This window comes from Echinops telfairi, unplaced genomic scaffold, assembly GCF_000313985.2.
Source record: "Echinops telfairi isolate 266 unplaced genomic scaffold, ASM31398v2 ScPeMD7_31;HRSCAF=116, whole genome shotgun sequence".
In the NCBI taxonomy this organism is placed as follows: domain Eukaryota; kingdom Metazoa; phylum Chordata; class Mammalia; order Afrosoricida; family Tenrecidae; genus Echinops; species Echinops telfairi.
Window position 1 is genome coordinate 58,690,424 of NW_022103928.1, and position 12,634 is coordinate 58,703,057.

The following is a 12,634-nucleotide window of genomic DNA, read 5'->3' on the forward strand; positions in this document are numbered from 1 at the left end:
GAGTGAGGTTCCACAGTGCAGAAGCAGTTCAGTCTCATGCGGAGTGGGGGTGGGGGATGAGGGTGGGGCACCGGTGTGGGCATTTGAATCCCTTCAGCTGTGGGCGCCGGGCAAGGTCCTTGCAATGTTAGTGTCCTCCTTTAGATGGAGATGATGAGAATACTTACTTCACTGAATTATCGGGAGCCCTTCAGTTCCAGGAGCCTTGCTTTTGCTAATGCTTTCCACTGCAGCTTGACCTTCCTCCAGTACCATTGGTTCTTGCTCTTGAAATGCTTGAACGTTGACCAGTTCTTTTTGGTGCAGTGGCTCTTTGTATTCATTCCATCTAGTTCTAATTTTTAACTGATACAACTTTTAAGTGGGTAAAAAGGGGGCATCAAATAAGGTGTTACATTTTACCCTACTGTAACCTCCTTTACATTTTACCCTACTGTAACCTCCTTTACAATTCTCTGGCTGATAGCAAGGCTGGTCACATCAGTAGACTGCTTGCTTCGTGTAAATGGACTCTTAGCAGCCCCAGAGGACAGTGGAACCCCTACTTTGGGTGTTCAAGATGGTAAATCCTTTTTAAAAAAAATCATTTTATTAGGGGCACATACAACTCCTATCACAATCCATACATACATCAATGGTGTAAAGCACATTTGTACATTCATTGCCCTCATCATTCTCAAAACATTTGCTCTCCACTTAAGCCCCTGGCATCAGCTCCTCATTTTCCCCCCTCCCTCCCCGCTCTCCCCTCCCTCGTGAACCCTTGATAATTTATAAATTATTATTTTGTCATATCTTGCCCTGTCCGACGTCTCCCTTCACCCACTTTTCTGTTGTTCGTCCCCCAGGGACGAGGTCACATGTAGATCCTTGTAATCGGTTCCCCCTTTCTACCCCACCCTCCCTCCACTTTCACCATATCGCTACTCTCACCACTGGTCCTGAAGGAATCATCCACCCTGGATTCCCTGTGTTTCCAGTACCAGTGTACATCTTTTGGTCTAGCTGTATTTGTAAGGTAGAATTGGGATCATGATTGTGGGGGTGGGCGGGGAGCTTTCAGGAAGTAGAGGAAAGGTGTATGCTTCATCGTTGCTACACTGCACCCTCACTGGCTCGTCTCCTCCCCGCCACCCTTCTGTAAGGGGATGTCCAATTGCCTGCAGATGGGCTTTGGGTCTCCACTCAGCTCCAAGATGGCAAGTCTATGGCACAGACAGCCTCCTTTTTGAACAGCCGATGTGTTCAAGCCATCAGTTTCCCCTAACTGTCTACCTAGCACGTTGCTCCCTGGGCTCCTAGGGCTCATGGTAAATGTCAAATGTCAGATAACAAGATCGTTGGCCACCGAGGAGGTTGTGTCCTGTGTCTGGTTGTAACGGACTTAAGTGTATTGTGAGCTCTGAGAGTCTGTGAGTCATGGCGGTGAATTATTGAACGCACAGGTGGGTAGTGAGAGCCAGCAGGAGCTGGCATCTGCTTATCTCACATCCTGGATAGTACGGGTCCTTTTGCCCTGTGCACTCTGATCCGGGTTTTGGTGGCTGAGGTGAGGAGCTGCCAGCAGTTAGTCTGAAGAACGAGGTCTTGTTTGCTCGTGAACTCCTGTGTGGCTCCGGGTGGCTGGGGTTAGGGAGGGTGGGCCGCTTGGGTGGTTGCATGAGGATGGTGAAGTGGGACAGCGAGGACCGGGTCTACACTTAGGGGACTGGGTTTTTGTTGAGCCTGGTAGCAAGGAGTGGGATTTTCCCCCTCGGCTCTTAGTGCAGTTGGAGGGGCGCTGGTAGCACCCTAGGTTAAGTGTTGAGCAGCTAACGGAAAGGCCAGTGGTTCCAGCCCGCCAGCTGCTCTGGGAGGCTGTGACAGTCTGCACCGTCAAGAGGTAGAGTCTTGTAACCCTGCGCAGCAGCTCTGCTCCACCCTTCAGGATGGCGACTGGGAGTCATCTCAAGAGTACCAGATGCACAATACAAAAAAAAAAAGGGCAGGGAGAGTAGTTTTATTTTAAATAGTTTCTTTGGATACTTAACTAACCCATAAAACCAGCACTTAAAAGGCTAATTTTAGATCCTCAAGTTACTGGCAGATGAAGTTTATAATGGAATGAAATTGACACTGCCAGCCAGCTAATTCTGACCTCTAGCGACTGTCGGGCAGAGTAGAACTGCCCCCACGGGTTTCCCAGACTGTACATCTGTTGCGGAGTACACAGCCTTCCTTTTCTCTCACCGAGGGGCTGGTAGTTTTGAACTGCTTACCTTGTGGTTAGCAGCCACATGCGTAACCCACTATGTGAGCAGCCAATCCAGCCCTCCACCTGTTTCTGGAAATGCCGTTTTGTGGGAGCACAGCGACACCCGTCCCTTTAGGGCTTGTCTTCATGGGGAAGGGCAGGATGCCCCACAAAACCCAACAGTGAGTTCACTCCGGCCTGGACAGAAATTTATTGAGCCCCGCCATAGAATAGTAATTCCTAAACTTTTTTTGTTTTCAGACCTTTTTACGCCTCCAAATTATTGAAAACCCAAGAGTCTTGCTCATGTGAGTTATATTGATTGATATTTACTATATGAGAAATTAAAATTGAGAAGTGATAAAAAAAAGTTCATTTAAAAGTGGCAGCCTTAAATTTCTTGCAGGCTACCATAAAGTAACATTTGCCTGAAAAATAGTTGTATCGAGAGAACAGAAGTCGTCATGAGAGCCTAGTGAGTTGCAAATCAGTTTACTTTTGGGTCACTGGACGATGCAGGTGGTCCCTGCCTTCACGCCGGGCACCGTTCTGATAGCGTCAGCCTAGGCCAGTGCTCACATCGTTCCCTTCATTGTTCTTGCCTTTTAGTCTCAGAATCATTCTAACTCAGCTCTTTATTTGCCTTTGGGGCTTGGCATGAATTTAACACTAGCAAATCAAGTGCTGCCAAATTCTATGTAGCACGTATTATTACAATAAGACACAGAGTTTCAGTGGGGAACATACCTGTATGTATGTCCTCATATCTGTGTCTGCGTTCAGTTTGTTACTACGTTTTTCTGACTGAAAGGTATGAAAATCCGGTCCCAGACAGGTGAATAACATACCGTTCATTTCCGGCAGCATCTACTGTGCACGTCACATTCCACCACACAGGACGGCAGGGACAGCAGCCAGGAGCTGACGAAGGGTGGATTTTCATTGCTTCAGTAAGGGCATGCTAAGTGGGCCTTTTTGCCCTTTAGTGAGAGCGCTTGGCGGTGGAGTTTGGCATCACGTTCTCGATTCGTGCTAAGATGCCAGGGGGGGGATACACGCGGGTACACCTGATACACCATGAGTACAAGTGCTTGCACTCAGCCCAGCTCAAAGGCAGATAATATCTTAGTGTTTTTATGGAAAGAGTTATGGCTTCATGGACCCCTCGGAAAGGGTCCTGGTGACCAGCGGGGGGTTCGCAGAAAATTGCTGTTATAAAAGGTATCAGTAACCAACCCACCCACCCACCCACCCACCAACTCACCCAAACTCCCTGCCATCAAGTTGGAAGTTGGATTTGCAAATGAAAATGCACCCTTGTGCTGTTTGACTGAGATGCTAACTTTAAAATGTAGCTTTGCAGTATTGGTACTTGACTTAGTTTTTTGTACTTACTGGACAGTGATTATCTCTAGAAGTAATTGGCTATTAATATTGTTATTTACCAGTTTACGACGGCAGTTAAGTAAAAGTTTGCATCGCCTTGAACACTCCCCCAATCAGAAAGGAAGATGTTTGAAAAGTTGGTCCCCTACTGGAGTTTGTTTGGTTGCGTTTATCGGCTCATGATGATTTTTGTGTGCCTCTGAATAAAATGACTTGCCGAGAACCGTTTCACTGGCACCCTTCGATTCTCATGAGCTGCACAGTCACTTCCTGCTACCAGCCCTTGCACTTCAGGGGTTGACCACTAGATGTCACCCAAACCACAGGCGTATTAAGGGTTACCCAGGGTGGGTAGAAATTCGACATTGGAAGCTCAGGGACCATCACATAGTTCACTGTTTCCACACGGTCCCTGCCAGAAGAACCCAATACGGTGTGATATATAGAAGCAAGGTACAACTGGAATAATGAAATTTCAAAAATAAGCCTTTTTAAAGGAGGGTTGCAATCGTTCTGTTGGGTATTGTAAATGCTTCAGGTGCACTTGATACTGCTGTTAGGTTCCTGGCGTTTGGGGTGCTCTCCTTTTTATGGAAAGATGGATTGAACTTCAATTTAAGAATATTCGGTAATCCCTCTCAGGACATACTGTAACAGCTGGTATTTTTGTGTTGTAGTAAATGGATTCCATACAACAGTCAGTAATAATTACGGCTGGATTCTGACAAATTCCAAAGCTTTTTCAATAAATTCAGCCAAAGAAAAATAACATCATTACTGAAAAATTTTTATTCAATTTAAAAGTTCAGCTTAGCAACTCTGCTTTGCTCTGAACCACTTATTACAGCATTTTGTTAATCTGCTGGTAGGGAAGTGTCTAAGAAGATGGCTTTGGGTAGTGTATGCGTCTTAAATAATGAATTAAACACTACCACGGGGTGTTCATGATGAATGAAAAACTGAGAAACACTAAGGCCTTTCCTATGAGGGAGCCTCAAAAGTTGGTAGGAAAATTCCATTATCTTCTTAATTCCATTTTCCATGAAAAATTTGAAACCCGGTCTTCGATGCCATTAGGTGTAGAGCAGCAATATTGAGCCAAGAGAATGTTTTCACGTGCAATGCAGAAAGTTCTTTTGTATTAATGGAATCTGAATGTACCCAATTGCTTCAAAGTCTAATTTTGTTTGCCTTAAGTTGACTTACTATAGTTTCTAAAAGTAGAATAAGGTTAAGTTCTGCCAACCATGGGGACCAAAAAAAAGATAGTTCTCATTCTAGAAATTTTAGAGTCTAGGCCTTTCTGTCATTAGGCAATTTGTGCCGTACGGATTTTGACTCCCCTCATTACAAAAAGAGCTTAATTATAAGCACACCTTGTGCACACAGGCTAGAAACACAGCTCACACACATATAGGTAGCTTAAGAGGCAAGTGTATTTGTGCATGTGTGTGCATGTACACTGCACAAAGGTTAGTCATTTTCTTTTTCTCTTTCAATAAAACAAAAGCCTAATCGAGTATGTCCTTCTTTAAATGATGTATGGTCTATCTATCTGTATTTCTTTGTGTTTGTATTCAGTTTCTAGCCTTGCTTTATCTAAGGAACACTTTTATGCAATCAAATCTTAATCTGTACTAGTTGGAGTATTGCATGGGGAAAAAAAGGTGCTTTTAAAAAATTAAATGGGAAAATAGCTCCTGAGATGGCTATTAATGAACACCTCCAATTTGTCCTTTTGTTTTCCTTTAAGCTTGATTGTAGCATTTTTTGGCTGATATTTAAACAGCTGTCCTTCCCTTTGTAGTCACTGCCACCTCCTGCATTGATTTGTCTGCGTCTGTGGATTATGCCAAGCTTTGTCTAGTCAAACAGAATCCTTGGGGCTACACCCCGCACGAGTCGATTCCCTGGTGAATATTTGTATACTGCATTTCACTTTGATAATTAAGGAAAGTCACTGAGAAGAAAAGTAATCGAATGGATGTTTGGTGTGGAAACACCCCCCCCCCCTTTTTTTTTTTAATTCTGTAATGTCACTCAGCCGCCTGAGGGCCTGGCAGAGGTGAAGCAAGGCAGTGATGACAGGTGTTTACGGCTACGACCCCTCCCCCCTTCATCTTAATATGTCAAAGTCCACTTTTAAACGACAGGGAGATAACGGGGAGAGTGCATAAGAACATGAACTTGAGCAACCGTGCGGTTCTTGTGATCCCGCACGCAGCCAAGCGGGGAGCACGCTTTTGTTATCAGGCAGCAGTGATCCAACTTTAAACCAGATGGTCTCTCGCTAGGTGTCAGACCGATGCAAATTCTAATGTTCCTCCTCTCTCCCGAGGTTTTTAAAAAGAGAATTATTTTATTATCTCCTTGCCAGAATGGAGAGGAACCCCTGTTCCAACAGCCAGCATTTATTGTTTGCTCCCCGTCTGCCATTGGGCGCCTCCTTAGGGAGTCATTTCAAATGCCCTCTCTATTTGCATACGGTGAAAGCAAGGCTTCATACCAAGCTACTGCCCAGGATCGCATAGCTTGCAGGGCCAGTCTCCCCCGCATTCTAGAGCCAAGTGCTCTGCACCACTACTTTACTGCCTTTCCTTTGGAAAAAGGCATTAGGGGACTTACTGAAAAAAAATAAAGTTTTCATATTTTCCCAAGTATCTTGAAGTTTCTTTTCTACCCAAAGAATTGACTTTTGTGTCTTAGCTTGAATGATTGGTTTAATCGATGGCTAACAATTCTGTAAATGCTTAATGCTTACAGGTGTATATCGCCTCTTGCCTTTGTCATTTATGGCTAATCTATTTTCAAGACAATAAAGGACTCGCACTTGTATGCAGACACACAATTTAAAATATTTCAATTAGCCCTAAGTTGCTGGCAGTGTAAATCTTTGTTCCATGTGTAGGATTATTGCTTAAAAATTACGAGGACAGGCTTTCAGAAAGGTAGTGGTTTTTAAAACCGTCTTACAAGTTCCGTGTCAGTCCACACAGTAACTGTTTCCTAACCACTCTCTGTCAAAATCTCTAAGAACACCTTGGTAGATGCATAGAGAAGTTTCCTCTTTTTAATTAGAAGTCTCACATGCGCCCGGGAAGTGCTCGAGTCTGTGTATGTGTTGTTTGTGGGGAGAATTCTGCAGTGTGGACAAACCACTCTGCTAGCATGCGGAAATCATGGTTTTGAATTAGGTACAGAATGCGGTAAGCTAGCAATAGTCCTCAATGTTTTGCAGAAATAAAACCAAAAATGTATTTCTTTTCTTTCCAGGACAGTTTTATCCGACTGCATCTGAACTTGGTGGACAACGGGGCTGCCAGCAGTTGAGCTGAATTCCGTTGCCTCGTCCCGGTGGGAGAGTGTTGGACGTGGAGCAGCCTGTGGCCGGAATCATGCCTGCCCTGTCGACCGGCTCGGGGGGTGACACAGGTGGGTGAGCCTGAGAGCGCCACACCGTTGTGCTCACAGTGGAAGAGAAGCTTGCTTTAAGGAAGCGTGGATGAAGGTCTTGCTGGGTTGCTGTAATCACAGAGAGGCATCACTTCTGAGTCAGCATGGCATGCCGAGGACAGCGTGCTGGGCAGGGACTGCCTGCTTCTCCCCACGCAGGGCCTTGGGTCATTTGTGGCGATGCTCCCCGACTGCCTTGCCTTTGGGATCATGCCATACATTTAAATTTTACAAAGTTACATCTTGTTAATGTACAGAAAATGGTGACAAATCACGTGGTACCCGTATCACCCCCAACCAGATTTAATGACAGATCCAAACCTTTTGCCATACTTGGCTTGAGTTACTTTTTTCTCCTTAAATTTAAAAACAAACAAAAAAACCCAAACCTTATTTTTGCCCTAATTTTCCATGCTCTTTCTCCTTGTCATCAGTTTGTCCCGAAGCGGCTGGATGTCAATAAGGGAGTCAATAAACCAACACACTCACGGATAGCTCACCTTTCTATCAGCTGTTAAGACTTATTAACACATCCCTTTGTGTATGCACACGCAGTCTGGTCTGATTCCACGGCATGGGGCGAGGTGAGAGGGGATAAAAGTAGTCAGTGCCCTTCAAGGTCCTGTTCTGGGATTTGCCTGAATTAATCAGCACCATTTTAAAAATATGTAGACTTATGGGCCCCTCCCAGAGCCATCAGAGCAGAATCTGAGTTCGTGAAGGGGGAGCTGCGGCCCGCTCTTTTAAGACCCCTCTCAAGAAGTGGTCGCGCAGAGGGTGGCGGTGGGGACAGTTCTCAGGGTCCCCAGACCTGCACTGAGTTGCTCCAGCCAATCGCCACCTCTCACCAGCTGTGATGGGCATCTTAGACTCAGCAATTATCCATCCTTTTGAAAAAGGCCCCATAATTTATTTAAAATAGCTGAATCACAAAGTTGCTTTTGTGTTGTGTTATGTTACATTGACATTTTCACTCGTGCTGTTTGCTAAGAGAACTCTCTGCTGTTTCCAGCACACCATCCCTTACACTGTGCAATCGCCGTCTGTCTTTACCCATCCAGGCGGGTTGGACTTTCCCTCCCCGCTGCAATTCTACCGCGAGTTAGTTTTTTCAGGGAAGGCTTTGACTGTTAAACGGTGTGACTCTGTGTGTGTATGTGTGTATAAGACATTAACTTGGAAATAAGCCACACCGAACATTTTTTCCTTCATTTTAGCTTTTATATAGTCCCACATTGTGGTCTACTATATAAAAAGAATGATTAAGTTTTCCATAGTGGCTTGGGAAATCATAGATAGAATTTATTTGAATCATAAATTTATTACAGTTGTGTAATGAGCCCATATTTCACCAAAAGTGTTCACCAAAAGGGGCCTGTTTGATTGGATACAAAAATATTGTTTACATATAACTCAAGTAATGATTAAAAGGGAGTATTTATAATCTGTATGACAGTTCAGGTGTCAGCCATGGAAAATACAGGATAGACAGATAGATCGATGGATAGACAGACAGACAGATAATAGATAGCATTTAAGACAGGCTTTTCCACACACAGGAGCTCACTGGGCTGCAGGCCTCAATCATGCACCTCCCTGGCTCAGGCCTTCTTTTGAGACTTTTTGAGCCTGGATTTCAACCAGGTTTCAGGCAGAGCAAGAAGACAAGCCCGTTTGAGTTAACCACCCTCAGGGAAGGCCACAAATATGATGGATGATGGATGTTTATAGACCCTGGGTGGAGTAGTGGGTTCCACGCCGGACTGCTAACGGCAGGGTCACCTGTGGGACCCCAGCAGCTGCTCCGTGGAGAAAGATGAGCAAGACTCACAGTCTGAGAAACCCGCAGGGCACTGCGGTCCCACGACTCAGATCGACTTGCTGGCAATGAATTTGGCCTGGAGAGGGTGGGCAGTGCAGGGTGTTGACAGTGTGAACCCACCCAGGGGTGCCACCGGAGAAAGTCCTGGCGGAGGAAACCCAATGGATGGTTGTCCTCGGCCACACGGTCGCCTGCCGTGAGTTGGAAATAACTGGCAAAAGGTTAAAAAAGAAAAAAAAATTTTTAATAGTTCTTTCTGATCTGGATGCAGTTTACCAACCAGGGATCATACATTCCATGAGCTGCGCTGTTGAGCGATATTGTTGTTTTTCTACAGTTGTCCGATCTCCATGGGAACAGAGCTGGAGGGTGTGTGGACGGTCAGCTTCTCTTGCACAGGGGAGAGGCCCCTCCCCGCTCATCCGCGTACGAGAAAAGGCTGTCAACGAAGCTTTTACCTGTTTGGTCCTTTCCCCGTTTCTGCTTTCTTCACCAGGAAAAGAAAGAAAAACAAAACCGAATTATTGATACAGTACTACATGGAGCCCTGTTTGCCAATGACGCACGGGTGCAAAGGGGAGTAGAATTCGGGGCACTCACCCTTCTCCTTTCCCCTAATCTTGCTTTCTTTCTCTCAAGTCTGCTTACTACCAGTTTGAGATCAGTATCTTTCCCATGTTTTAGACACCTGTGCATATGGCATGAAAATTTACTTTTGCATTGTAGTTTGTTCTTTGTAAATGCAACTTTCCTCTTCCCTTATGCATTGTTCCATAACTTCCTTCCTTCCTGAATCAGTATGTGTTGGAGAAGAATTTCCCTGGTAGGCATATGTCAGTGTACATTCAGGGTTGTTGATATGCCACTCTAGTTCCCTCTATATGAGGAGGCGTCACAAAGTTTGTGCCACATTTCATTATCTCTAAATTTTGCCCCCCCCCCCCCCCCATGAACGTTGTGTGAAGCTGCTCGGCATATCGACTCTGTCTTTTCAGCCAGTCCTCAGTTTTCGTAGTGTCTTAATTTGGCGAGCCAGCTTAGCGTGCATGAAAGCCTGGACTTGCCCTGCGTCAGTATTTCGGGAGGAAAGATGTGCACATTGAATGGTTCTCGGCAAATTATTCCCCAGAGTGGCTAGACCATAGTGGATTCAAGGTCTTCGTCCCCCTGTAGCGTCCCCAATATTTAATATCAACAGTCTTTGTGCTTTCTTTATCTGCCTGATGGAGAAGACAAGCTCTCTGAAGTACTCAATGTACCCAGTTCCTGAATTTGAGCGTATTTCTGTTAATTTATGGATATTGTTAGCTGGTGACTTTTGCCTATTTACATTTCCCCCTTTTTTCTGTGTTGTTTTCTTATGTTTGATATAATGCAAATACGTTTATGGATTACGTTCTTTATTAATTTGTTGAACCACTCTAAGTTGAAGGCTACTTATTCTGGTCAGTAATATCCCCTCCCCCCTTTTTTCTTTAATAGTATGATTTTAAAATGGAAATTCAAAATGAAACTTAGAGTCAAATCAGTCTTTTCTCTACAGTTCATGCTTTTTATCTTCTGGATAAGGAGGCCTTCCATTCCCTAATGTCATGAAGGTGTTCTCTAAGATCATTTAACCTTAAAAGGTTATCTTTACAAATTTAGAATTCTAATTGAAATCTGTATGTGGGGGTGAAGCACTAATTTAATCAAAACTAATTTTACCTACCTACATAGACAACTAGTGTTCCCAGAATTTTTACAGTAAATTCATCATTGACTTGTAACAGCCTTGCATCACAACCATTATCACATGTGCTCCGGGTGCTGCCCTTGGCTAGCTGCTAAGATCTGCAGAGCTTACTTTTAAAAAGGAAAAAGTAGACTTTACGATTTGTTTAATTGAAAATTTATTTTAGATTTATAGAGAAATTGTGCCATAACACCTCGAATTCCTTTACCCCCCATTTCCTTTGCTGGTATCTTACATTAGCATTGCACATATGTTAAAATGAAGGGATGGATGTGGAGACAGAGCTAATTAACTAAGTCCGTAGTTTATCCAGAGATAGTTTTCACATCGTGACATTGTTCTGTTCTCCGTTCTCATCTGGGATTCCACATTGCGTTTCCTCCGAGGTCCCCTTAGGCTCCCCAGGGAGGTGGCGTGTCCTCAGACAGCCCCTGTTTGTGGTGGTCATGACAGGGAGGGAGGAACATGGTTCCCACGCTCGAGTTGCCTGATAGTTTTCTCTTTGTTAAGCCGGGGTTCTAAGATTCTGGAAGGAAAGACCAGGAGAGGGGATTCGCCATCTTTACCCCGTCATGTCGTGGACACAGACCATCAGCCTCGACTGTGTGCTGACCTTGGTCATGGGGCTGAGGTCATGTCTTGCAGGGCTGCTCTCTGTGTGCTTCCTGATCCTCTCCTCACTCATGCCTATACCGTGACCTTGGACAGGAGGTCTCTGTGTCCAGTCCGACAGTCTCTTACTGCTTTCCTTCATAGTACCTATCTTAGTTTAATTTATAAATTCATGAAGTGTGATTTTTACAAGCAGCATATAATGTGAAATATAATATACAGAAAAGCATATAAAACTTATGTAAGTAGTTTAAAAATTGCTTATAACTTCAAAATCCATCTGTCTACCACTTGAGTCAAGAGGCAGAACGCCCTTCAATCTGTTACCCTGAGAGAATCTCTAAAAACCCAAACCAAACTCACTGCCAGCCACTCGATTCCAACTCGGGCACCCTGTAGGTCTGGGTAGAACTGCCCCTGTGGGTGTTTGAAGGCTGCAACTCTTGACCGGAGTAGAAAGCCTCATCTTTTTCCCTTGGCGCGGCTGGTGGTTTCAAACTGGTGACCTTGCGGTTAGCAGCCCAACATGTAACGAGTACACCACTAGGGCTTCTGTAATCTTTAAAACTTAGACCAAAATATCTCCTACAGTCTTCTTAAAGTCACTTGTTGCTCCCTAAGTTCGTTACGTTTTTGTTTTACTTTAGAATTATTTTATCATTGACTATTTAGAAGTTTTAAAAATATCCAAATAGGATTTTGAAAAGCCCCAAACCCCTTTTATGATTGCTTTTTCCCCTAATTGTCTTGTGGTCAAGAAAATTCCTTTTCATCATTTCATTTTTTGGAAATTTATTTAGACCTGCTTTGTGGCCAGATATATAATCAATTTTAGAATGCTTTAAAAAGAAAATCTAGTGCAGTTATTGAATATAGAGTTCTCATTTTATCATTAGGTCATGTTTGCTAATCAAGTTTTTCAAATATTCTGTAATCTTATTTATTTTTTATTATGGCTTATTCTTTTAGTTACCAAGAGAGGGATTTTATAAAATCTTTCTCATTGATTTTGGACTTGTCTTGTAGCTGTTTTTGCTATATATAGCTACATTTAGGGGTAAATAATTTAATTTTGTTGGCAAATTAAACCTCTTAAGTACATTTTGTATTAAAGTACATCTATATGTTTTTGCTGTTTATAAGTATCTTTTTTTAAAAATCATTTTATTAGGGGCTCATACAACTCTTATCACAATCCATACATACATCAATTGTGTAAAGCGCATTTGTACTTCATTCTCAAAACATTTCCTCCCCACTTAAACCCGCGGCATTAGGTCCTCATTTTTCCCTTCCCTCCCCGCTCCTCCCTCCCTCATGAGCCCTTGATAGCTTATAAATTATTATTTTGTCATATCTTGCTCTGTCCGACGTCTCCCTTCACCCACTTTTC

General features: G+C 43.8%; 1 protein-coding gene across 3 annotated transcripts in view; it reads left to right on the forward strand.

The window, feature by feature from the left end:
- The first annotated feature begins 6,906 nt into the window (after positions 1-6,906).
- Positions 6,907-12,634, forward strand: part of MPP7 (MAGUK p55 scaffold protein 7) — a 151,186-nt gene continuing 145,458 nt past the window's right edge. For all 3 annotated transcript variants that reach the window (XM_045289877.1, XM_045289878.1, XM_004702270.4), the window contains exon 1: positions 6,907-7,051. In XM_045289877.1, coding sequence (XP_045145812.1) covers positions 7,015-7,051 — 37 coding nt within the window. In that variant the 5' untranslated portion in view covers positions 6,907-7,014. The remainder of the gene's footprint in view (positions 7,052-12,634) is intronic.